At 32.4% G+C, this 25,491-nt stretch overlaps 1 protein-coding gene across 1 annotated transcript in view; it reads left to right on the forward strand.

The window, feature by feature from the left end:
• Positions 1–25,491, forward strand: part of LOC125076097 (sushi, von Willebrand factor type A, EGF and pentraxin domain-containing protein 1) — a 56,037-nt gene that overhangs the window by 27,789 nt on the left and 2,757 nt on the right. The window contains exons 2-16 of the mRNA XM_047688049.1: positions 4,462–4,644; positions 4,773–4,982; positions 13,946–14,041; positions 19,048–19,170; positions 19,798–19,961; positions 21,064–21,190; positions 21,679–21,828; positions 22,354–22,530; positions 22,676–22,974; positions 23,123–23,357; positions 23,519–23,692; positions 23,797–23,976; positions 24,166–24,402; positions 24,697–24,876; positions 25,229–25,414. Coding sequence (XP_047544005.1) covers positions 4,462–4,644; positions 4,773–4,982; positions 13,946–14,041; positions 19,048–19,170; positions 19,798–19,961; positions 21,064–21,190; positions 21,679–21,828; positions 22,354–22,530; positions 22,676–22,974; positions 23,123–23,357; positions 23,519–23,692; positions 23,797–23,976; positions 24,166–24,402; positions 24,697–24,876; positions 25,229–25,414 — 2,721 coding nt within the window. The remainder of the gene's footprint in view (positions 1–4,461; positions 4,645–4,772; positions 4,983–13,945; positions 14,042–19,047; positions 19,171–19,797; positions 19,962–21,063; positions 21,191–21,678; positions 21,829–22,353; positions 22,531–22,675; positions 22,975–23,122; positions 23,358–23,518; positions 23,693–23,796; positions 23,977–24,165; positions 24,403–24,696; positions 24,877–25,228; positions 25,415–25,491) is intronic.

Genomic DNA, 25,491 nt, shown 5'->3' on the forward strand with positions numbered 1-25,491 from the left:
ACAAACCTACTAATTATAGCTCACCTCGTTGACCTTACCTAATCTTGCCGTTTTTAAAAAGATTAAATTACATGAACCAAGAAGTATTTACTTATATCCAATAGACATTGGTCGAAAAGTGCGAAGCATGTGAAAATGATCTCACGGCTCGCTAGCAGAATGTAGTCTTGCACTATAGGCTGCGAGTTCAATCCCCACTCGTGTCAAATATTTGTACAAGTCATTAGGTGCGCGATTTGCATGTTGCACAACGTGCAGAACGCCGTATTTCCAGACCCATAACAAACATATACTATCCTACATGTTCATATACTGCGTTGAACGTAACCGCTCCATCCCCGTCGGTCGTAGCGAGATATTAAATATCTACCTCCCTCAGTAATGGTTCCTATATCGACAGCAAATGGATTGTTCAAATCAAGCTTCTAAAACTTAGAGCGCTTTCAAATAAACAAACTCCGCGGCCTTAAAACATTAGTACAGGTGTTATTTTGATATTCAAAACAAAGAAACTTTTCCGATTTGTCAATACAATAGATAGTTATCCGGTATAGGTTTTAAAAAGTTTTATTAAACCGGAAATGATTGTTGGTAATAAATAAATCCGTTTCATTTCTAAACAACGGCAGTTTCATAAAACGTCAATCTGCGTGAGAAACGTAAATCGACACAAATTTATTTAAAAAAATTGTATAAGCTGCTTAAAATGTATAGTAATTCATATTGTAATTAGATAATAAAAAATAAAAACAATATTGTATTTTGTTATAGAGAATTTTAGAAAGGAGTCAAGAATTTAATAGTTACTTTAGAAAATCTAAAACGTAACAATGGCGAACTCTATTTTGGTCACGAAGTTTTATATACGAATACTTATAGGGAAGTGCAATTAAAAAATAAAAAGTGCGCATCGAGTTCACACGCAGCGACAAATAATGTTACTACGTAATAATTACGTATAAAAATTTCGTGACAGTGTAAGTATTCCACAAACTCCACAAGAATACGTAATGATGGACCAAATTTGGTTCCCATTAATATTTTACATACGAACACAACACGCATTGTGAAACCTATCACAACAATGTTATCTAACTACAGCTATACATATATAACATATAACTAATTCACTTGTGCCTTACAGTCGTATCAACAAATATTTGTTTTACATGACCTAATATAATTCCGTTTATTCTACACTAGTTAACTTCGTTAATCAAATATTGTTCTAGTTTTTTTATTTTAACAAATTAAAATCGACATCTTTGACATGGCTCTACAGTCAGAGTCAATAACAGTAATCTCACGAACGCTAATAGTTTTGGACTTAATAAAATATTGTATCCATCAAGATACAAATCAATTAGAGAATTGAAATCTTTTTTTTTTATTACTATTAAGCAACGGCCCGTGTTTCACTGTACAAAGGTGGTGGTAGAAATTATTTAACTATAAACACTATATCATCATCTCAACCGGAAGACGTCCACCGCTGGACAAAGGCCTCCTCAGAAGCCGATCGTAAGCCAAAGTTACGATTTACCAGATTTCATTCCACGACCCTTGGTTAGGATCCACGTGTTATGCCTTCTCGGACATGTTCAGTTTTATAATAACCAAAACTGAATAGAATTTTCTACGGTGTTTCATAGCGTCTATTACATTTTGAATGTTAACGGTTATTACCAAATCTGATTGAACGATTCGTTGAACGGAAGTTATGATTATGAATTGTACAAAACTGTTTCATAATGTTAAATTAATTCTTACCGATGTAAGAAATAAATTAAATGGACTTTATAATCAATAATATGTAAAAATGTTTTTCTCTAACCATATTGATAATTATAAGGGACGGGCAAACCAGGTTTTCGCCAGTGTAGAATTGATTCATCATTCTCTTAAAATCTGTTAATCACTGTATAGATACGTTAAGTAATGTCAAGTAAGATAACTCAGCCAAGTATTCATTTCTATAAAAGAAATCTGCCGATAAATTTTGTAAAGTATAAAATTTTAATTTTTTTTTTAAATAAGGCTTTTATATTTGTCACGTATATGTCATAGTATCTCTATCCTTTCCTGAAGTTTAAACTTACTTAATTCGAAATTTTATCAAATTCGGTTTGGTGGTTTGGCCGTAATATAGCAACAGACAGAAAAAATTACTTTCGCATTTGTAATATTAATATAGATAAGCCTACTCAACGCAACTATATTGTAGACATAAAAAAAATAGGAAAAAATTGTATTTGGTGGACATCGCTTAGTAATTGTATGAAAAAAAAGGGTTTGTGTTTGAGTTTTTTTTTAGTTTTTACCGGTTCTAGGCAGATTCTTCTGAAGCATAGCTTTAAATTTAATTCAGTACTGTAAAACGACGGTTCAGAATGCTTATTAAGCTGTGTGGTACCGTCGTTACTTCTGATTTTACATAACACAAGTGCTTTAGCTACGTGATGTTTTCCAATATTTATTTATATTATATTATAGTTAAAGTCTAGTAAATATTTTGTTTTATAAATATCTTTAGAACATTTGTAAATTGTTGCATCTTGATAAACACGGCTTCACTACTATAAAACTACCCCCTAACCCCATCCCCGATATAAAAGGAAAAAATGAGATTTATTTAATGAAAGAATCAACAATCAATACCAATTAAGTGTTTTTTAACATAATATTTACATAAAATACTTAAACATCTTTCATAATAATTACATATTCCATAAAAAACTAGACACGATATTCGAATATGGCTTCTAACGAATATCAGAAAATAGAGCAAATGATTTCAGAATATTTACAAAATCCTCTCACGATTTCGTATTTCTCAACATTTCTACCGAACAAAATGTCAGCCTGTCCTTCATTTATCGTTTCAATGCACCAAAATGTAAATTGAAACCGTGTGGTAAAATAATAACTTAATTTCAGATAACTTTACAGACTCAAATTGTAACTGCTTATGTACTAATTAATAGAACGCTGAATTAGCTTATTTGTTAAAATGAAATTGATAACATGTTTCATTTGAATGGACAGTGTAATAAATTAATTATTTACGTATTGATAGATTGATAAAAGGTAACATTTCACTTCTTAACTTTTCAACCGATTATCATAAAACTTTTCATACACGTTTTCATGAGTACAAAGAAGGACATATGTTACCCTGGCCTCTCTCTCATCCGCAGTATTAACAAAGCGTGGAGTTCGTTTTAATTGACTTCCATACAGGACATTATTATTAATATTTGCAATTAATTAAAAATCATCTTCGCAATACAACATGTAGCTTTACATTTAATTTAATTCTGTAACGTGAAGATTTAAAAGTACTTATAAGAGCTTGCTTAAATAAATAATATTTTAATTTTAAACTTAGGTATACGAGTCCACGGGTGATAATTTCGTTAATATAAAATCAGTATTTTTTGTGACTTAGCAGCACTCGGTTATTGCTAATAAAATTTCATAACTTCATTAATGGCGGTTTTATCTTACTTTCAAGAATATTTACACGGACACTTAATCAAGTGAACGGCTACTACCACACACAAATATATTACAATTACAGCACATCTTACGACGTACACGTTTTATTTGAAATTGCGTAACAACACTTTCTTCAAACTCGACACTAGCGATATGTACGACAATATGTAATAGATTAGTTTATGTATAAGACAAACATTTATACTTACTTGCACCAGATCTTAAAGCCAAGGATTCGCTGCAAGGATATGTTACCCTGGTACTCGGGAAATAATAACAAATATTAGTGGAAGTCCATAAATAAATAAGCAGTACAATCGTATTTGCGGAATAAAAACTTTCATATCAAGTCTTTATTTTCCAAATACGACTATGCTCTTTATTTGTAGGCGTACACGGATCTATTTCCTATGCAAGTATTTTCAGCTTTGGCTACGAAGTATTTTAAAATATGGTTTTCGATCCTTGTATTTATGCCATGGTATATACATAGCTTGGCATTGAGTTTCGCAAGTAAACACTGTCTTCAGAAATTCTTTAATGAATATAATATATTCGATTGATTAGAAAAAGTAAATTTAACTCTTCATTTATTATTGAACTTCTTATATTAGATATTTTTAATTTTTTTCATGTCTGTCATTACCTCGAACATTTTTTACTATACGTTAAAACGATTTCTATGAACTTCATATTAGAGGATATACGTATGTTTATAGGAAATTGATGGTTTTTATTAAATTATTTTTTAATAATTATTCTTACCAGCAAGTTTCTTTATTCAGGTAGACAGCTCGTTCATTATTGAGGAATATGAAAAATAATGTTCTTTTAACATGTTTTATGTATTTAATATTTATTATATTTAGCTTGAAGCTTAATAACTTATATGTATTATAACAAAATACCAAAACAACCGGGAATGTGTACTTTTAAGTAAAGTATTTTTTTGTATTTTTCTAGGTGATCGACTTTGTGGTCACCCGGCAGTGCCACCAAATGCAAGAGTTTCATTGCCCACCGACACTAAGATAGTTCCTGGTACCGTGGCTACATACGAATGTGATGAAGGTTACGAGCTGTTTGGAGCACACCAAAGAGAATGCACGCTGCGAGGCGACTGGACAGCAGAACCGCCATTTTGTGGTGAGTTAGACATACATATATACAAAAAATAGTTTTTATCTAATTTATTTTTAGTTCATTTGTACTCTCGAAAGCTTATATTTTATATAAATATTTACTTATATAATAAAATATCATTATCCCATTAGGTACAAACGTCGCCTTTAGAAAACCAGCAAACCAATCGACAACGGTCAGAGGAGGAAGCGCTAGTAACGGAAATGATGGTGAGAAAACCACGGAGCACGACGGTAAGCGCTGCACAGAAACCCAGCGGGAGGCCTCACCCTGGTGGCAAGTTGATCTCCTTCGACACTATGCTGTCAAAGTGGTCAGAGTTACGACAAGAGGTTGCTGTGGTAAGTAATTTTTTATATTAATATTTACCATAAAACAAGCCAGTACTTTTCAACTATTTGGAAGTGTAAAGACAAATACGATCTCTTCGGTCCATTAGAAGAATCTGTGTAACGGGAATTATAATACTGCATTGTAACAAATTTTAAATGGTTACTCTCAAATAGTACCCGTAAAACATTCAATTGCTGTTGTTTTTATTAACAACATTACTATCTAGATTTTTAAATGAAGTTTCATATCAGATCTTTGAATATATGTATCTATAATACGTACAAAACGTCATAAGAGTTAATTAATTGTTATTAGTAAATATTAAATTTACGGTTGTGTTTCTTGTATAGAACATTTTGACACATAGCCACCGTGTACGTACATATGTAAGTGATTAAGATCGTTAACGTTTTTTTTTTTTCGTCTGTACATTATAAGTACAAGATACGCTCGATGCGTAATTGCTAAAAAAAAAAACAAATTTTCAATATATTTATATTATAAAAAAAAATCCAAAAGTGTATGTATTGTCAAAGAGCGTGAAATGGAAAGTTAATAATGTGTGTGGGGAAAACAAACGCACCTCCCTCGTCGAATAAATCACTACTAAAATATTTAGTCGCTCTAAAATATTAATAGTTTTCCAATTATTTTTTACTCTGTTGATGGGTATTAACTTTTTGTGATTACTTTATTGGTTATTAATTTTACAGTAGTTTTAGGTACTGCGGTATTATTTTTAATATACTCAATATGATAGATGTACACACATTTTTAAAGAATATTTGTAAAATCAAAGCTTCAGGCAAAATCTGAGAGTTGTAAAAGATTTAATGTTCAATCAGTTGTATAAATACCTAAAGTGGTCCTACAAGTGGTTATATTCGCGTTTTCATTTCTAATTTATCTATCGTATCTATAATATAGTTATAATGGTAAAGTTTGAGAACAAAATGTGTTAATTTCCAGACTATTTGTTATTTATATTTTACTTTTCATTGTAATTTGCACGGTAAGTAATATTAACCAGTCCTTATATCGCCCATGCGTTAAAAAAAGTCGTAATTTTTTTTCTGTTTCTCTGTTCTCTTTCTTTAAATTTTGACTACCATCTCTCATCGTCGTTTGATGACTTCACTGATATATTTTTTTAATTATTTAAGATTACTATTTTTAATAAATAAATATACTCTTAACATGTTTCTAGTTGAAGATTGATTGAATATTTCATATAATAGAAGTTGATAACATCTGAATTACACAGTGATCCTTGTGATATATTAAATAAAAATTACATAACTTAACATTAGTACGTAGTATAGTACATTTCAAACACACTCCTCTCCGCTATTTTTTTATATTTTTATATAATTATATCGCTGGGAGCATTTTTACACATCCATATCCAACATTTAAGCAATAAATAAAAAGATCCCATTATTTTAAAGGTTTCCTTTGTTCGTTAATATTTCTTTTTCTAAACGTGATTAGTACAAAACAGTTGAAATGAAGTTATCTTCTCATATATTGTACAGTAATATTGTTTCAGAGTATATGCGTATATAAAATGACAATAATAATAATAATAATAATAATAATAAGTAACTTTATTCACCAAGAAGAAACAAAAACAAAATTAAGGTACAAAACCATAAAAAAAAGTTAACAATATGAGATTTGATGATTTGGTGAAAAGGTCGTAGTCTCAGCTAGGCTGCTTTTCAGTCTACGCCTTGTACATATGCTGCCAACACAAACGTTACAGTAATTGCAGTAAAAGGTAAACGAAAACATAATTACCAAATAATAAAAGTGAATACAATTTACACGCCCAATAGGCTAAAATAAAAAACATGCAAGCATTATTAAAACAGAGAGGTTTGTTTTTTTTTTATTCTAGTAAAAGGAAAATATTTCATATTGAATAAAAATAATAATATTTAAAATGTATAAGTAAATAGCGATATATATTTTAATAAATTACAATCAAAATAATAATTAAATATATTAGGTTTATTTACACACATTTGTCCAGACACATTGCGTCTTTTGCATTGATAGAAGCCATTGCTTGCATTGTGCCTTAAATTTATTTTGAGACGTACTGTTCTTAATCGGAGGTGGGATATCGTTCCAACACTTTGAAGCTGCGAAGCGAAAGCTACCTCTAAATGATTGCAAATGTGGTCTAGGCAGTATTAGTCGCGGAACTCGACTCAATCTACAATTGGATTCATTTGTTTCGGACCATTTAAGTTTATCCGCCAAATAATTGGGAATTTTACGATATTTTAAGTTGAAAGTGATATTATTTAATTTAAGTGTACGGCGATTTTTCATATTTAATATATTCTTGGAATTTAAATAAGGTGTAATATGTGAATATCGAGGTATATTGTAACAAAATCTTAAACAAGAATTTTGTATCCTCTGTATTTTCCTTTCAGTCTTTTTATAAAGGCGGGGGCCATAAAGAATATCACAGTAATCCAACTGAGACAGAACCAAGGACTCCACAAGCTTAGATCGCGCTGATTCACTCAAAAATGGTCTAAACTTATAAATCATTTTGAGTAAAGCGTAACACTTCGAAGTAACAGATGATATGTGTTCTTCAAAGCGTAATGACCCATCCAACTTCACCCCAAGATTCCTCACTAGCTTAGACTCAACTAATGAATGACCATCTATATAAATCCTATGACATATTTGACCTATCGATACCATTTGTTGCCTAGTACCAAAAATTATGTAAGTACATTTTTGTGGATTTAATGACAGGTCATGGTTCTTCGACCAACTGAAAATTTGAGAAAGATCATCATTAACATTTTGGATAGTTTTATCATTATTTATATATGGATTGATGTTCAATAATAACTGTGTATCATCTGCGTACATGTGGACTAAACTAGTTTTGACACATTCGTGAAGATCTGCCGTATAAATTGAGTACAAAATTGGTCCAAGTATAGAACCTTGGATAACACCTCTATTAACTTTTATAGCGCTAGACCTTGTAGGCCTTCCATTAATTCCAGAGACTTCTACTATTTGAAATCTATCTTTAAAATAACTAGAAAACCACTTGCATACTAGATCAGAACAACCATAAAATTTCAATTTGGCCAGAAGTAAATCTATATTAAGACAGTCAAATGCTCTACTGTAGTCTAATAGTATCAAAATTGAAGCCATATTATTATTAGATGCAGAAAGAATTTCATCAACAATGTGTAATAACGCTGTAGTGGAACTGTGTGACTTTCTAAAACCGGATTGACATTTCGGAATAATGCAATGTTTTTCAAAATAGGAAACAATTTGTTCATTTACTGCCTTTTCCAAAACCTTTGATAAAACAGGCAAAATTCCAATCGGTCGTAAGTCTTTCACTGAGTCTACATTTGTCTTTTTCGGAAGAGGTTTAATAATTGTAGTTTTCCACGATGTTGGAAAGTATCCCGTGCGTAAAGAAGTATTTATTATATGTGTAATAGCAACTAACGAGTATGGGAGGGTAAGTTTTACCATTTTAATAGATATGTCATCAATACCTACGGCATTAGAGACTATAGAATTAATTATTTTTAAAATGCTCTCGGTGGAAAGTTCTGTAAAATCACATCCAGAATAAATCGGTTGGTTATACTTATTTATAATGCTACTATTATTTGAAACACTAGGTACAGAGTCAAGGAATGCTTTATTTATTATATTTGGATCACATAGATGAGCTGGAATTGTGTTAGTGTGAGTGCCTAAAAACTTTTTAAGTTCACCGTGCATTTTTTTCGGATTATTAATAAATTTATTAATTTTATTTGTGAAATAAAAAGATTTTTCTTTTTGAGTTACCTCAAATACAGTGTTTCTCAATTGTTTGTATGAATTTATATCACGATCAGAGTTCGTTTTTTTAGCAATATTACAAGCCTTATCTCTGTCTATCATCATTGCTTTAATTGTATCTGTAATCCATGGGGAAGGGGGATATTTGAAACGCTTAGTTTTCAAAGGAACAAAATGATTGAAAAGGCCCAGAATTAAAAAATTAAAACAATCTACCATAGTATCGACATGGTCAAACTGTAATATCATGTCCCAAGGTGTAATAGATGATGCGAATTGGTATGTATCAAGATTAAAATTATTAAATGGTCTGTACTGAATAACTCTTGGAATTGGTTTATTTACTTCCAGAGGTATAATTGCCGTAATAAAAGCATGATCACTCAAATCATCATTATATTGAACATTAATTTCACTTATATTTAAGCTATCATTACAGCAGATAACATCTATTAGAGAGCTAGATGTATTCGTGACTCGAGTAGGTTTGTTAACTATTTGATTCAATTTATATTCCGCTATTAAGGTTAAAAATTCATTTTGAGAAATACCATGCGAATTTAAATCAATGTTTATGTCACCAGTTACAAATACGTATTCATATTTTGGTGTTAAAAATGATAGATTGTCATCTAGCCCAGATAAAAAAGTGCTAAAACTAAATTTAGGTGGTCGGTAGATGACTCCTACAGCAATTATGCATCTTTTAATCTTAATTTCAAACCACTGTTGCTCAAGTGCCGTAGAATCCACTGGCAATATTTTTACTCTCAAATTTGAACGTATATATGCGCCTACTCCTCCTCCTCTACATTGCGAGCCTGATCGTGGTTCATGAAAAAAATTATAGCCTGGGATATTGTAACTTTTTAGCGTGACATTATCAGATAGCCATGTTTCCGTGATAGTAATTATGTCTGGATCAAAATATTTTATAGTGTGTGATAATTCATCTCTTCCAGTATTTAGTGATTGAGCATTCAGCACAGATAATTTCAACTTTGTAACTTTTTTACCCATTTTTTAGTATTAAGCGTATAAATAAATATATATAAAATTACATAATATAAAATAACATAACTTTTTTTTTTTTTTTAAATGTTTGCATGAAATATTTTCCTCATAATAATTGCAATATATTTATATTTTAATTGACCGATATCAATTTTGCAATTGCCTCTAAAAGTACCAAAATGAATACAATATTTTTTTATTTCTGCTACTATAGTATATTCGCAATAAACATAGATTATAAAAAATAGTCATAATATAAAACGACTAATGTCGCGTATGGAGTTTATATGAAAAACAGGTGACTTTGTTGATTCACGCACTAAAATTTTGCAATCTTTAACCCAAACAAAAGAAAAGTTTCGTTCGCGAGCCTTATCCTTTACAGTACGAAGGAGACGCTGATTTGCGAATGTCAAATTATCTCTTAAGAAAATTTTATGAGAAACACCGCTTATTCCTATATCCGATGTTGTAAGAAGCCCCCTTTTATTCGATTTTTGCCATTTTTTTACTGAACTGATTACTTTTTCTTTTATTTCCTTGCTCTTAAAACGAACTAATATGCGTGATGGCTCTTCTCCTTTTGGTGTTGAAGCTATATTAGCAAACGTCAAATCAGTTGTGGGTTGTTCTTCATCATATGCAGATGCCATTTGGGATTGATGTTTTCTAGTTTTCATCCTATATACACATTCTAAGTCACTGGGTAGAATCGACATTCCCGTGGTTTTCGCTATTAGACATACAGTATCCGCTAGGTTTTCATTAGGAGTTTGTGTAACATAATACACAATATAATAGTTCTTGTTTGGATAAATAGTTTAAGTTGATATGGAATTTAAAATTTAGTGATAAAACAATGGGTGCAGTGATATTGACCATTACTATATTCAGCGTCATATTGGTAAAGTACACAGTTTCCATCACATAATACTTTAATTGAAACATACAGCGACAACAGACAATAGATTCTAGTAACAAATTATAAATTATATATTAAAAATTCATGTTAATCGTAAGACAAAACTGACGATTTTTTTTTCCCTTTTATTACTTCATTTCACCCAAAATATCAGTAATGAATTGCAAACGTCAACATTCACGAAATCACATAGAGAAGATATACTAAAATTGGAAGCATTTAATATTCATATTTTACTCTTTAATCAGAACATGTAACGGCCTGTTAATGAAATTTTAATTGCTTCTACATACACTAAAGCCGCAAAATTAAATGATGCTTCCAATACACGCATCGGCATATAAAGTAGTCTCTTGTATCACACGCGTTGTTTATGTAGAAATCCATGACCAATAAAAAAAGTAATAATATTATATATTTAATGTAATTTCTTCGTAATTACATTAAAATATATGTACTCCCTAATGTGATTACGAAGAAATTACATTAGGGGGTACAGTTGAGTAATTCCTTAGTCGTGAGACATGTTACAGTAAATAAATATTTTTTACGACTAACTGAATATTGCTGACGTTATAATTGTCGCTATAAAATACTTGAGAAACTACAGATAACTTTCTCCAAGTTATACTAAGTTTTATACTATAGTACCTAGCTTTATATGCATGTAAGCGTATTAATGTATGTTACGGTCTGAACTGATTCCCGGTCAAAATAACTTTGACTAGTGGCACAGTCCTAACTTTTAATCCTAACTCTCTCTAAGCTTAACGTGGCTATTCAATGACGACAAAAGATGCGAGTGGCTTCGACACCTCCAATAGCGAAACAGGTTAACAGAGGCGTTTCACTAAAGCTCAGCATCCTCTGTCAAGGACATTAACATGCCACAGAAAGAGGCCTTTTTCTCTCCAGAACCTCTCTATCGAGCAAAGCAAAACTGGGCAAACTCAGCGGCATCATAGCTGGGTTATGTGGGGTTCTTACTTAGTAAGACCGCTGTTATTGCTGTCCCCGAGACAGATTGAAGAGAATGCGGAATGATTTCAACATACGCTTTCGCTCCCTCTCCTGTGCTCGTATAAGACACCAAAGTTTACCTCTCTCTGTTTTCGCTCACTGTTTTGCTCTATGTACGAAATGTCTTTGAAGCGAAAGTAGCTGCCGAGGATCGCCTGCAGGGACACAGGTGTTCCGACGCTCCCCTGACAGTGATCGTATCATGGGAACACTAGGATCATCTATCTGGATCTAAGGTCTTGTCCAGTAATATTTGGTGTTAATGCCCAAATGTATCCCTATCGAGTTCTCTTAGCACGTTTATATAATTTTATAGTATCGTTACAAACTTATCAATACTTTCCAGAATTTGATCCTTATTAGCGACTCTAAGAGGAAGGAATATTTTAATATCAACGCGTTTGTTTTCTGCCTATGAGTATGATATGATATTGATTTTTAAAAAACTCTTGTCCAAAACTGAGTGCTTTTGCTATTTCATAGTTTCGTATTTGGATATCCACGTTCAGTTGAAAAATTCACCAACGCTATACCTGCCACACATAGACAAGACAGTCAGAGCGGTAGCAAAGAATTGACAACACAACATTAGAGACCGTCAAGCCGTTTGCCGTTAAGGCTTACGAGTCAGTCTGACCCGCTAAGATGTTTCGCATGTATTACGTATATTATGGCCTAACAAGATGGAGAAAGAGCCGAGATGGCCCAGTGGTTAGAACTCATACTTAACCGATGATTTCGGGTTCAAACCCAGGCAGGCACCACTGAATTTTCAAGTGCTTAATTTGTGTTTATAATTCATCTCGTGCTCGGCGAAATTCAGCCATTTGTATTCCACCAACCCGCATTGGAGCAGCGTGGTGGAATATGCTCCAAACCTTCTCCTCGAAGGGAGAGGAGGCCTTAGCCCAGCAGTGGGAAATTTACAAGCTGTTAATGTATGTAAGATGGAGAAATAATTTGCATTATTACACAAAAGTTAATTGTATCATATAAAAAGCTTCATTTTCGCGAGTCGATTCGTAATTCGTCACAGTTGATAGATCGGTGTCGCAACACGTGTCCGTCGTGTCGTAAGAGTGGCCGCGGTCATGTGCATGTCATGAACGGTAACGAGTATGTCGCACTATTTCGAAATAAGTAATCTAATATATTCGTGTTCAGCGCAAACCGCGATGGGTTTGTATGTAAAATTATAATTGAAAATAATAATAATCCATTGACAAAACCAACACACACTTTATATATAATAATATTATGTACGTATAATACTAATCACTTGTATTAGTGTTTCTATATAATGTAATGCAAGTACTCGTATAAAACGATTCCAGTAATAGACAAAGCAATTTCACCATGTGCGTGGCAGCGTAATAGTGCGATTAAGTCTGGTGCTTTGGTAAAGAGCGAACACAATTGAGTAAATAATTAATTAATAATTAATTGTTGTGGATATTTAATGGAATTAAGTTTTATTACTTTGCCCTAGTCTATGGATCGATATAATTCTGTTCATAACTTAATGATAAGCGCCCTTTGTAGTCAGAGAATCGTTCATCTGATCGTGAACGCTGTCTTATGGGCCAACAAGTGACACTGCGTATACATTTAGTTACTTTTTTTTTCATATCTCCTAAGTATACGTATACTTATTTATGTGTAGTTATTGTTATTAGAACTAAGTATTTTTTCCGCGGATTGCTTGTATGAAATATTGTGAAGTGGTAGATACCGTCACTTAATGTAAAAGCGTTAACCCCCCTCCAGGTGAACTTTCTCTCTCTCTCTCTTTGTCCCTGTCTCGTTCTATTGCATACAGTTTTATATAATATTATTTAAACTTATATTTTGGTTATTTATTCTCAAACATTGTTAATTTATTTCTTTTTGTCTGTTATTTAATTCATGGTATACCTTTAGCGAAAGCCACTTCTTTCCATTCGGGTGTCCCAACGACACTTATAGTTTTTATTTATCATAATAAAACTTAACTTACATTATAATGTAACCGGAAACCAAAACCAATTAACCCCGAGCTCTATTGAACTCTTCTTTGAATTAGTATTCATTTTATCGGGTCACAGGATCGGATCTAACAGTGAGATACACACTGGCGCCTTTATTTGTGTGTTATACAAATTAAGCCATAATCCTGTTTTCCAGGTCACCAACCCTTGCAAGACCTCGAAATCCGGGTAGGAAACAGCAGCAGCGATTTGCAGCGAAATCCTCTATGCGCTTGGTTTCCTGGGACTATGGGTGAGTTGGAAACTTCTTACAAATAAATATGTTTACATGTTTTGTATTCTATGTCACAAAGACAAGAAAGAAAGAAATATGTATACGATGGTATGTTTTATTTCTGATGAGCGTATATTTTCCTTAGATTTCCTTATGTTGAGAAAACTCACAAGTGTTGACATTCAGAGTAAAAAATAATATCGTCATTTAAAAATATATAGTTAGTAAAACCAATCATAATCAATATCCTTTTTTTAGGAGTCAGTTCGCTATAAATAATTCTAGAGTAAATTGCTAAAAGGAAAAGCTATTTTACTATTGGTCCCTCTGGATTTTTAGTTCGCACGAGATTTTATTCATTACTTTTTAGAAATAAATGTCATCTATGTTAATTGACTTGCTGTATGCTTTTTATTCACATTACTGTGTTTATGTTTGAGATGACACACTATACGTTAATTAGGTAATCTAGGTTCCGCAATTTTTGTTAAAGAAATGACTAATTTTTATACAATTTTATTTAAATTTTCTAATAAATAAAATAATTAATTCAAAGTGCAAAATGCCTAATAAACTTGTTATAGAATACTAGTCTTCGCTTCGTCTTAACATGTCGTAGGGTTTAGATATAAAAAGTAAAATGAAATGAATAATTTAGTATAATCTGTATATCTTGATTATTTTTTTTATTTCAATTTTAAAAATCCCAATAAAAAAAAATGTTCAATAGTAACAGAAGTACATAAAAATATTTTACAAGCATTTGTATACTAGTATACATAATAAAAGCAAAACTCAATTGCCACAAATATTTGCAAATCCACGAACAGAATAGCGGCGCTACCCAATTAAAATCTTTGATGCAAAAAAAAAAGTAAAAATAGGTTAGGAACACGCTAGCAATATATTAGTTGGGCAAATAAAGCAAAATAAAACATCAGAACATAAGTGTACATAGGTATAAGTATTATTATATTTTATTAGCACTTTATAAGCACTCTTTATCAACAATCATAGCAATTTAATACCGAAGATGATTACTAATATTACTGGCAATAATTATAATTAAACAAAAATTATATCGATGATATCTAAATACCAAAAAAAAATTCTGTTGATTCGCACTTTATTATACGAAATCTCTGTCGTTTACATCAATCAATCCGAAGAAAGTGGAAATCGTGTCGCAGATGTTCACAGGCTCTCGCTCGCGGCATGGGAATCGCTGTCGGCTAAAGCGACGTAATTATATGTGAGACGTATTATAATAATGTTACATTTATACAATTGTCATTTCGATGTTTCTTTTTTACTATGACCGGAGCAACGTACAGTGCGAACAATCCGATATAGTCATTTAAACCTAGTGGGTTTCGATATTGTCCTGTACTCTATAATTAAATATAAATTGATTGTTATTAGATCTATTATTCATTGTTCATTATGAAAAAACACGTTGAAATACTATAATCTATTTTTTTTATTTATTTAAATAAATTTAAAAAAAATAGAATTTTTTTATATTAGTTTAATCTCAAGTAGTATTGAGACGTCAGATATAATCAGGACGGGGGTAATATTGTTCATATGAGAACTAATTTCATCTTAGATATATTGTTTTAAATGAACACTTTTATATATGTTCGCCATTATAATTTATTCAAGAATGCGATTTGGTGAGGTGGGTATTTTCTTGTCGCGTTGTGAATGTTGAACGATGTGTATTGGAGCGCACACGCACCAGTTATATAATAATAAACAAACTTAATAGCTTTACGTAATTGAATACTCGATGCGTTCCACATTGTAGTTAATTAGTCCAAGTACTCTTGAGAACTTTTCGTCAAAACAGACAATTAAATGTTCAGACTATAAAATATAATATAATGGATCGTAACATCCTCACTCACATACTTATTGTTCTATTTTGCTAATGACCTGCACTAGGAAATAAATGTTTTGCAATTAATCGACCTAGTTTCGATATTAATTTCGTGAAGGATTTTATTCAGTCTTGATTACAAATTGTTTTTTTTTTGTTTAATGTTTAAGGTTGATGCACATTTTATTGGTAAGTAACGCCTCAAACTCGTTACGTACTAAATAACGCAAACAAAAACCTACATGCTATACGCAGTTGTAAAGGTGTATTTACATCCAGTGTATATGCGTAGAGCGTGTCCGTATAGATGCGCTAGGTCTGGTCAGTTGCGTTACAAATGATTTTTACAACGTCGTAAACATAATTGTTTTGTGTCTAGCACGTTATAACGCTGGATTACATATTATACAGGCTAACACAAAACGAACTTTTTACAACAATACAACAATGATATGAAAAATTTTTTTTTCCCACGCCTTACAATTCGACTTACAATTCTTACGAACAACTCAGTTTGTAGTTTCATGTACTTATCACCATAGTCCACCAAGAGTTTCTTTGATAACTTACTTTGAACGGATATTTTCTGCGAAGTCAAAGATCAACTGGCACTTTCTAAACAACGCGGCCAAGCTGTTGACAGCAATTGACTGTTACTTACAATTAATAACGAGTTCATCAAGCTACAAAGAACTTTTCCTTTTCTTTTGTAACTACATTACTATATAATACGATTGATTCACTATAACAGCGACATTTCATATAATAATATATTCTATCAATAAAATAACTCTAGAAGTTCAAAAAGATTTAACATTTTATATGATTTCCAGTAAAATGTAAAAACTTTTTAAAAATTAAATAAACTCCTATTCGACACGCGCGAAAAATTTATATTGAAGTTCTAACTAAAATATCATTTCCTTTTAAAACTGTCACTGATAAAAAAGCCGATAGGATCGGTAACAGTATTTGAATAACGTGTTTTAACGATAAATGTACACAACAACGTTGGCGTTTTTAAATTATAAACGCAAACATTTTATACACATTCCATAACAAGGATTGAAAACTTAAAAGAATTGTAAAATTATATGTCAAATAAATATAACTTGTTATAATCTAGTAATGATAACATTTTTTTGTACAACTGAAGGGTTTTTGCAGGCTGCAATGGAATGCAGGCTGGCAGAGCCTGACGTTAAGTAGTCAGTCACTTCTGCCCTCAAATATTTACTTATGTGTAATTTATTTCTTACATTATCGATACGTCATCAGCGAATATCAAATTTGTTATTTACCTCTATAATTACAGTGGCTCACTGTTCCTTTTTAACAAATAAACTAGGACGGTAGACGAGAAAATGGAGTATCTCATATAAGCAACATTATTGTTGATAGTACTTATGAAAAACCTGAGAAGCTATCTGGAAACCGTCTGTATTGGTATGGGCATGCTATGCGGAGGAATGAGGACCATGTTGTAAGAAAGGATTTGAGAATGTATTTGGATAGATATAGGGGTAGGGGACGACCAAAGAAACGATGGATGGATTGTGTGAAAGACAATATGGTTAGAAAGAATGTTACTTGTGAGATGACGTCCGACAGAGAAATATGCAAGAGGAAGACATGCTGCGCCGACCCCAAGTAAAATTGGTATAAAGGCAAGATGATAATGATGAGTACTTATGAAAAATAAGATATATGTACAGTTTATAGTAATATTCTGCACGAAACTAGCTTAAAGCGAAAATACAAAATATCGGTGTCTGGCGGTAAAATAACTGGAGTGGCGGATGAACGGAACGTGAACGGAGCCAGACAGGCTAACACAATGTCCCACCAGTTAAAAAACAGTTTCATAACTCTTTTTTTAATCCGTCTCTCGGAGAGAGAAAATTCATAAATCTATTTACTTTTACACGTAAATTTTATGAAGAATATTTTTATGATATCCACCATTTAAAAATTACGTAGAGAAAGTAATGTTTATTAAAATAGATACGTACAAAAAAGAAAAATATTTTTATTTAACGAAATGTACACAATACAGAGCTACGATATTTGATAAAGTTTGAATACGTTGACATGCGCATGAATATATATTTAAATTGTAAAACTAAATCTGTCGATGTGTTCCAATAACAATTATTATACTATCAACCCGTCGGCGCTACATTCGATACCCATTGAATTCTGATCCAAGTATATTGACAAACAACTTTCAGTTGTTTTTTTTTTCCGAAACGCTGCCGTAGCCCGGCACGTGTATGTTTCGATTCGCTCGACGATTTTTCATTAAACTCTAATTCAAAACTGGTGTGTTGCGCTGAAATTGTTAACTACGAACTTTATATAGAGTTAGTGCCAACATAATTTTAACGTGTATGTAATATGATTATGTAATAAGTGTGCAAGTTCCCTCTTTTTTTTTAATTTTTTTCTTCTTACTGTTCCATTACTTTCTGACAATTATTATTATTACTTAAATCATCATTTAATTTATTTTGCTATTGTGTACGTTTAGAACTTAAAGCTAAAACATAAAATGGCGCTCAAAATCGATTTCTTGAAATAGATTGGACTGGTGTTTCTATTTCCAGAGGTTTCGATAGCCCAGACAGCTGAGGTCTGCATTAATAATCAACATTCGTTTTTTTTTAGTTCGTTCAACCAATTCTCAGTCAATAATAATACAACTTACTTATTTGTCAAGTAAAGAATTTATCTTCTTAAGAAGCAAAGAAAGCAGATTAGACATTGTAAAAACTTCTAGAATATTATAAATTAATTGAAAAAATATTTAACTGTAAATATAGTTTCCCTCAATAGATAGCGTGGGTAGAAAATATATGATAAAATATAGTTCGCAAATGCGCCACCAAACTTGGTAATACTGATATTATATGCCTTATGCCTGCACTGGCTCACTCAGCCTTACAACCGGAACACAAAAATACTAAGTATTCCTGTTTGACTGTAGAGCATGTGATGAGCGGGTACGCTCTCAGAAAGCTCTAACAGGAATTATTAATCAAATAAATATAATCATACCAATGGAAAAAACAACGAACATATTTTATACGAGTAGTTTAATAAATGATTATTTAATATTTATATAAATTTATGACTTGTTCAGATGAAGGAGTAACGAAGACATTCACTTGCGCTCGACCTCTCATCGGACAACATGTGTTCCTGCAACTCGTCGGAGTCGAAGGCTCTCTATCATTATGCGAAGTCGAGGTCTTTACAACGGAAGGTCAATACAATTACTTAATATGGTACAATGTATTATCAGCAACTTATTAACAAAAATATACATTTAAAAATACCAAGCTGCGAAAATGGGGGTTAATGAATTGCATTTAATTGTAATATTTTCTTTGGATACATACTTTTGAAAAATTATATATTTTAAATATCTTGTATAGAGATGCTTAATGCTTATAGCATATTATAGTTAAGAATAATAATTTTATTAAAATAATCTCTAACATTTTTGATACTTTTTACTATGTGTTATCGAAATATAATCCATATAAATATGAATATAAATTATTGAGTCGCGTAGATTTTAGACTAATTATCTGATTCTTCGAGAACAGTTTAATATTTCTGATAATCGATATGCTTAAAACTACATAGTTGAATACTTTGTTAAATTTACTTTGAACTTCTTATAAAAATTTAATTATTATATATAATTAACAGATTACATGTGTGGTATCCGCATTTCGCTATACATCGGTTTATTTGGTGGAAAAAATATTACTTCTATATATATAAGTAATATTTTTTTCCACCAAATAATTATTTTTTTGAATTTTAACTATAGTTAAAATTCAAAAATTAAAGACTTGAATATTTTATTTTTATGTTACTGTAGAATTCTCAAACGATCGATGTGCACCCGTCGGTGCTTCGGCAGACATAGAGTTGGCTGCTTTTTCTAGAAACTGTTACGAATTTAATGTGGCGAAAGGTGCATCCTTTGAAGAAGCAAGGAAACAATGCAAGGCACACGGCGGCGACCTTATACACGGATTTCAGGTAAATATGTTAATTTGATACTTAGTAATGAGATATGCAAAATTGCAGCGAATATAATTACTTTAATTATATGACAGTCTACTTATTAAACCAAAGTTAATTAATTACACGTTACACACACGTGACATTTTTTTTATTTAAATCTATAAATAAAATTAATGTACACTAATTTAATGGGTTAAGTGAAAATATTCAAAAGCTCATATTTCCAGGTACCTACAAAGGTTATTTTAAAATAATATTTTTTCAAAATTGATCCATTTCCAAAAATTTTACCAGAAACCCACGAAATTATTTTTCCTAATATTCACATTCCTATTACTACTAGTACGTTATGGTGGGTACCGTACATCGGACCTATGTGAAATGTAAGCTAATTACGACAAATTGTTCTTCTTTTTTTTAATAGTATGATATATTTTTCTTTGCAATTTCGGAAAGGAACATAGTTCCTCACGCCTCGTCGCCACGTTACTTAATGCGCGTTTGGTAAAGTTTCTAAGCTTAACCACAACATACTTTACGCGCAACAATTTTAAAGCCTCGCTTACAATATTCTTGTCATCCGTTGCGCAAAACATAATTCTAAAAATGTCATTAGTTATTAATAATTTATGATTAAATTGACAACAATTTTGTCGTTTTAACAAAAGACGCGTCGCTTTGCACTACCGGGAATGTGTGTTCATAATATTCCGCGCGCTCCATCTGCCTATTGTATTATGATCTGAGCTTCCGAGTAGTATCACAATAAATCATTATTAGTAGATATGTATTTATTTGGCTTTGGTTTTGTACATACTGCCTGTGTAATCTGTTCTATCAAGTTAAAAATTGTTTTACTGATTTTATTAGAATATAATATAATATTGTTATGTGAGCCGAGATGATTTCGGGTTCAAACCCAGGCAAACACCATGCGCTTAATTTGTGTTTATAATTCATCTCGTACTCAGCGGTGAAGGTAAACATCGTGATGCTCCAAACCTTCTCCTCAAAGGGAGAGGACGCCTTAGCCCAGCAGTGGGAAATTTACAGGCTGCTAATGTAATATTGTTATGTAAACGAATCTCTGTCTTTAACGTTGGATTGTTTTAACCAGGGAGCGACATCCAGTTATCTTATTCAGGAATTAGAAAGACGTAAGACTCAGTTAAAAACACAACTTGTGTGGATCGGTGCACAAAAGGAACCTGGACTTACCTCTCGAACTTGGAAATGGGTCGACGGTAAGTCACGTGTAATAACATAACTTTAACCTTCTCAGCGTTCAACAAAACTTACAAAACAAATCCTCATATTGAACAGAAGGATACTGTACATAAACACATTAATATATCTACTTTAGAATATTATTTCCACAGATAAACTAAAATGATTTCCTTCAAGGTTTTGGTCCAATGCTTGTTCATCTTTGCCGATGATAAGGTCATTCAACCCGGCAAGCAACACTGAATTTTCATGCGCTTATTTATCCATTTCGTGCTCGGCTTTAAAGGAAAACAATATGAGAAAACTCACATGAAAATCCGCCACGTGTGTACGATCAACCCACATTGGAGCAGCTTAGTGGATTAAGCTCTAAACTCTTTCCTTAAAGAAGAGTGCGCCTTACTTTGTCTTATTTTTACAAACACAATAATGCACTCCGGTTAACTGCATATATTAATAATTATTGTAAAAGACAAAAAGATTAATGTTAATAATAAAATTTTAGGTGAAATGGTCTCGAAACCGACATGGGGGAAGGATCAACCAAACAACTATAACGGGGAACAGAACTGCGTGGTGCTGGACGGTGGACGCGCCTGGCTGTGGAACGACGTGGGTTGCAACCTCGACTACCTGCACTGGATCTGCCAGTACCGTGAGTGTCATTCATAGGTACATATCTGTTTTATTTACCGCTCGTGCGAATTGCGATGTCACGCGATGCCCTCTGAAAGTATTATTATTCATTTGCTTTATATATTTTACTCGATATAATGACAAGCTTAATATTTAATTTTAAAACCATGTGAATGTGTATATCATGTCAAAACTTAATCTCCTTGTTAATTAATATAGTACTGTGTAATTAAAATAGAATGATGCATGCACTGTGATTGTTTAATTTTTGTAATTAGTATAAAAGCAGCTATTTGTGTTCATGTATGTAAGTTAAATAAACAAAATAAAATGTATATTTATGTTTTTGCGTAAAAAGCAAAGCGAAGAACACTATTTTAAATATTATCGTTAGAATGTATTGTTGTTGCGTCTGGCGATTACATAATACTGCAATATATCTTGTATATCAATCTATAGGTGTGCAAATAGCGATAAGAAAAAAGATGTATATTAAAAATAACACTGTTTTTGTAATAACGCGATTGAAATGTTTTATTTACAGTACCGCCTTCCTGTGGGAGTCCTGATAAACTTCTGAATACGACGATCGAAGGCAACAATTATCAAGTAGAATCTTCGATAGCTTACAAGTGCCCTGATGGTCACATGCTTATCGGAGACAAGACAAGAAAGTGCAAGAAAGACGGTTTTTGGTCAGGAGCTGCACCTAGTTGTAAATGTAAGTACCTGTTTAATATCTCTCTTCAGTCACCATGTTTTACGTAAGGGCTATAAAAGTGGATTGAGTTTTGTTGTAATTACATTGAATCTAATGATTATATTTTGTATACAAATTTTAATAATGCTAAATATTTCTACAATAGATGTGAACTGTGGTGGTTTAACGCCTATACAAGATGGTGACGTCAGCTTAGTAGATGGTCGCACCACTCACGGTGCTCGAGCTGTTTATTCTTGTAAAGAAAACTACACACTTGTTGGAAATGAAGAAAGACACTGCGGCGATGAAGGTATCTGGGATGGTGAAGCACCAAAGTGCCTGTTTGATTGGTGTCCGGAACCACCGCCGGTAACCGGGGCTACCGTGAGCGTCAGCGGGCACAAAGCGGGCTCATTAGCGACATACATGTGCCAAAATGGCTTCATTCTCTTTGGACAACCGGTAGGAAACAAAAATTCCATAAAAAATAATCTATGACTCATTGAATTAAATAAAACAATCGGGTTCAAATCCAGTTTTAGTCTATTTTTTTCACTTGAATGTATGTATAATGCCTAAATGACGTGATAACGACTTAGAAAATTTGCAGAGTGTGACCTGCAATCTCGGCGGAGTCTGGTCTGGTACTCCACCTTCGTGCAAGTATGTGGACTGTGGGACACCGGCTCAAGTTCATAAAGGCTCGTTTGTTTTGCTCAACGGAACCACAACTTACGGATCAGTCGCTCAGTTCAACTGTGAATCTGACTACTGGCTTGCTGGAGCTGAGGTGTTAACATGCAACCGAGATGGAAAATGGTCACACGATATACCTTCTTGCGAATGTTAGTATCAATGTCATATTCTTTAATAAGTTTATAATACAATCGATTCGAAAAGTCAGTATATATAATAACAATAATAAATATACGTACAATAAAATTATATTACATCATGTTGATGCGAAATGTTCAATCGTTTGGTCTATATAATATTTTCATTTCAGTAATTTCCTGCCCGGATCCAGAAGTGCCTGCCGGAGGTTATATGGAGGCGTATGATTACAACGTACATTCTACGATCGATTTCCATTGCGAGAAGGGACATAAGCTTGTCGGCGAGCCGAATCTAACGTGCCAGCCTGATGGTGAATGGTCCGGTGAATCACCAAAGTGTGACTGTACGTAAAATATCTCAAAATTTATTGTATTTGTTTTTTTTTTTTAGTCCTTTGAATATGTAAATTATATATTTCTTTTTTATTTTATTTATCTGATTTTCTAGACGTGGATTGTGGCAAATTACCACCTCTTCCTTACGGCTTATCAGAATTGCTTAACGGAACTACACATTTGGGTAGCGTCATACAGTACGCTTGTACGACTAACTACAGGCTTGTGGGTGCAGTCAGAAGAGTGTGTACAGAGGACCATCAATGGAGTGACTCTTCTCCAAGATGTGAAGGTACCAACTATCCTGTAACTAAAACTTACGCAATGATGTAATTTAAAAATATAATCAACATTTTTGACACTTTTTATAATTAATTGTAATATAAATATTGACCATTGGCAAGACTGTAAAATATATATATACGGAATAGTTTCATTATCTTTATATAAAGCAAGTCAGTAAAATATTATTTTTTAACAGAAATAAGATGTACCGAGCCAATAGTTGCCGAGAATAGTATAGTATCAGTGACCGGCAACGATCGAATGCACGGACGGACGCTAATCCGCACATCAGGGAGCACAAATAACGGCAATACGTATCGCATTGGAGCGCTCGTCAAGTATCGCTGCGAGCGTGGGTATAAGGTGGTGGGCGAGAGCCTCTCCACATGCGAGGATACAGGACAGTGGAGTGGAGTTACACCAAGATGTCAATGTATGTTGCTTTTTTCATATATCATAGTGACATTAGACATATGTGACGTACACATTTAGAATGAGTAAGGATTAGTGCAATCAAATGTTTAATCAAACTATTACTTTATTATTAATTGTAAACATTTTTAAAGTAGAAGGATATTGATCCTACTGTTTAAACCGGGCTATTCTAGACGAACGAGTCAGTCATTCTATTATATTAGTGTTTATTAGTATCGAGTATATTAGTAATCGATTAAATTATTTTATGCGTGATATTATCCCTTATTAAAAATTTTGGTGAAACTTTTAGATGTTGATTGTGGAAACCCTGGGCGCATTCAGAATGGAAAAGTCACACTTGCGACGAACGCAACTTATTATGGAGCTGCTGCACTTTATGAATGTGATGAACACTGGCAGCTCGATGGTGTATCACGAAGATTGTGCCAGGACAATGGCACATGGAGCTCGGAAGCGCCAGTGTGTAAAGGTAAAATCGTTTATATTAAGTTTTTATAATTTTAGGTCATTTTTTGATCTGATGTCATAAAAAAATCATCTAATAAAGCATTTAAAGTTTCTGAGGAGCAAGACAGATGGTAGCCGATGGTTATATATATATATATATTTTGTATTTGGAATCGATACCTTAATAATATTGTAAATAAAATATAAAGTAACAAAACAATAGTATTTTTTTTTTTGTTAAAATTTAGCACGTAGAATCAACATGGGTTAAAATAATAAATGAGAAATAACTAAAAGTCTATGACATCTTGAGTCGGCATTGTCTTTAACTAATAAATAAAAAATATGTAGTAACAAAAATATAATCTTTACAGAAATAACTTGCACGGATCCATCAATTCAGATCAAGGGTAATACTGGCTTACTCGTTGTCACGTCCACTCTCAGCATAGGCGGAGAAGCGCACTATAGATGCGAAAGAGGTTATAGCATCAAAGGTAATCAGACAAGAACCTGTCTGCCCAAAGGACAATGGAACGGAACTCCACCAGTATGCATACGTAAGTGGAAATTAAAATAATTAACCCAAATTTTACATTAACTTTGTTCATACCTAATATACAATATTATTAAATAA

This window comes from Vanessa atalanta, chromosome Z (genome assembly GCF_905147765.1).
Source record: "Vanessa atalanta chromosome Z, ilVanAtal1.2, whole genome shotgun sequence".
Classification (NCBI taxonomy): Eukaryota; Metazoa; Arthropoda; class Insecta; order Lepidoptera; family Nymphalidae; genus Vanessa; species Vanessa atalanta.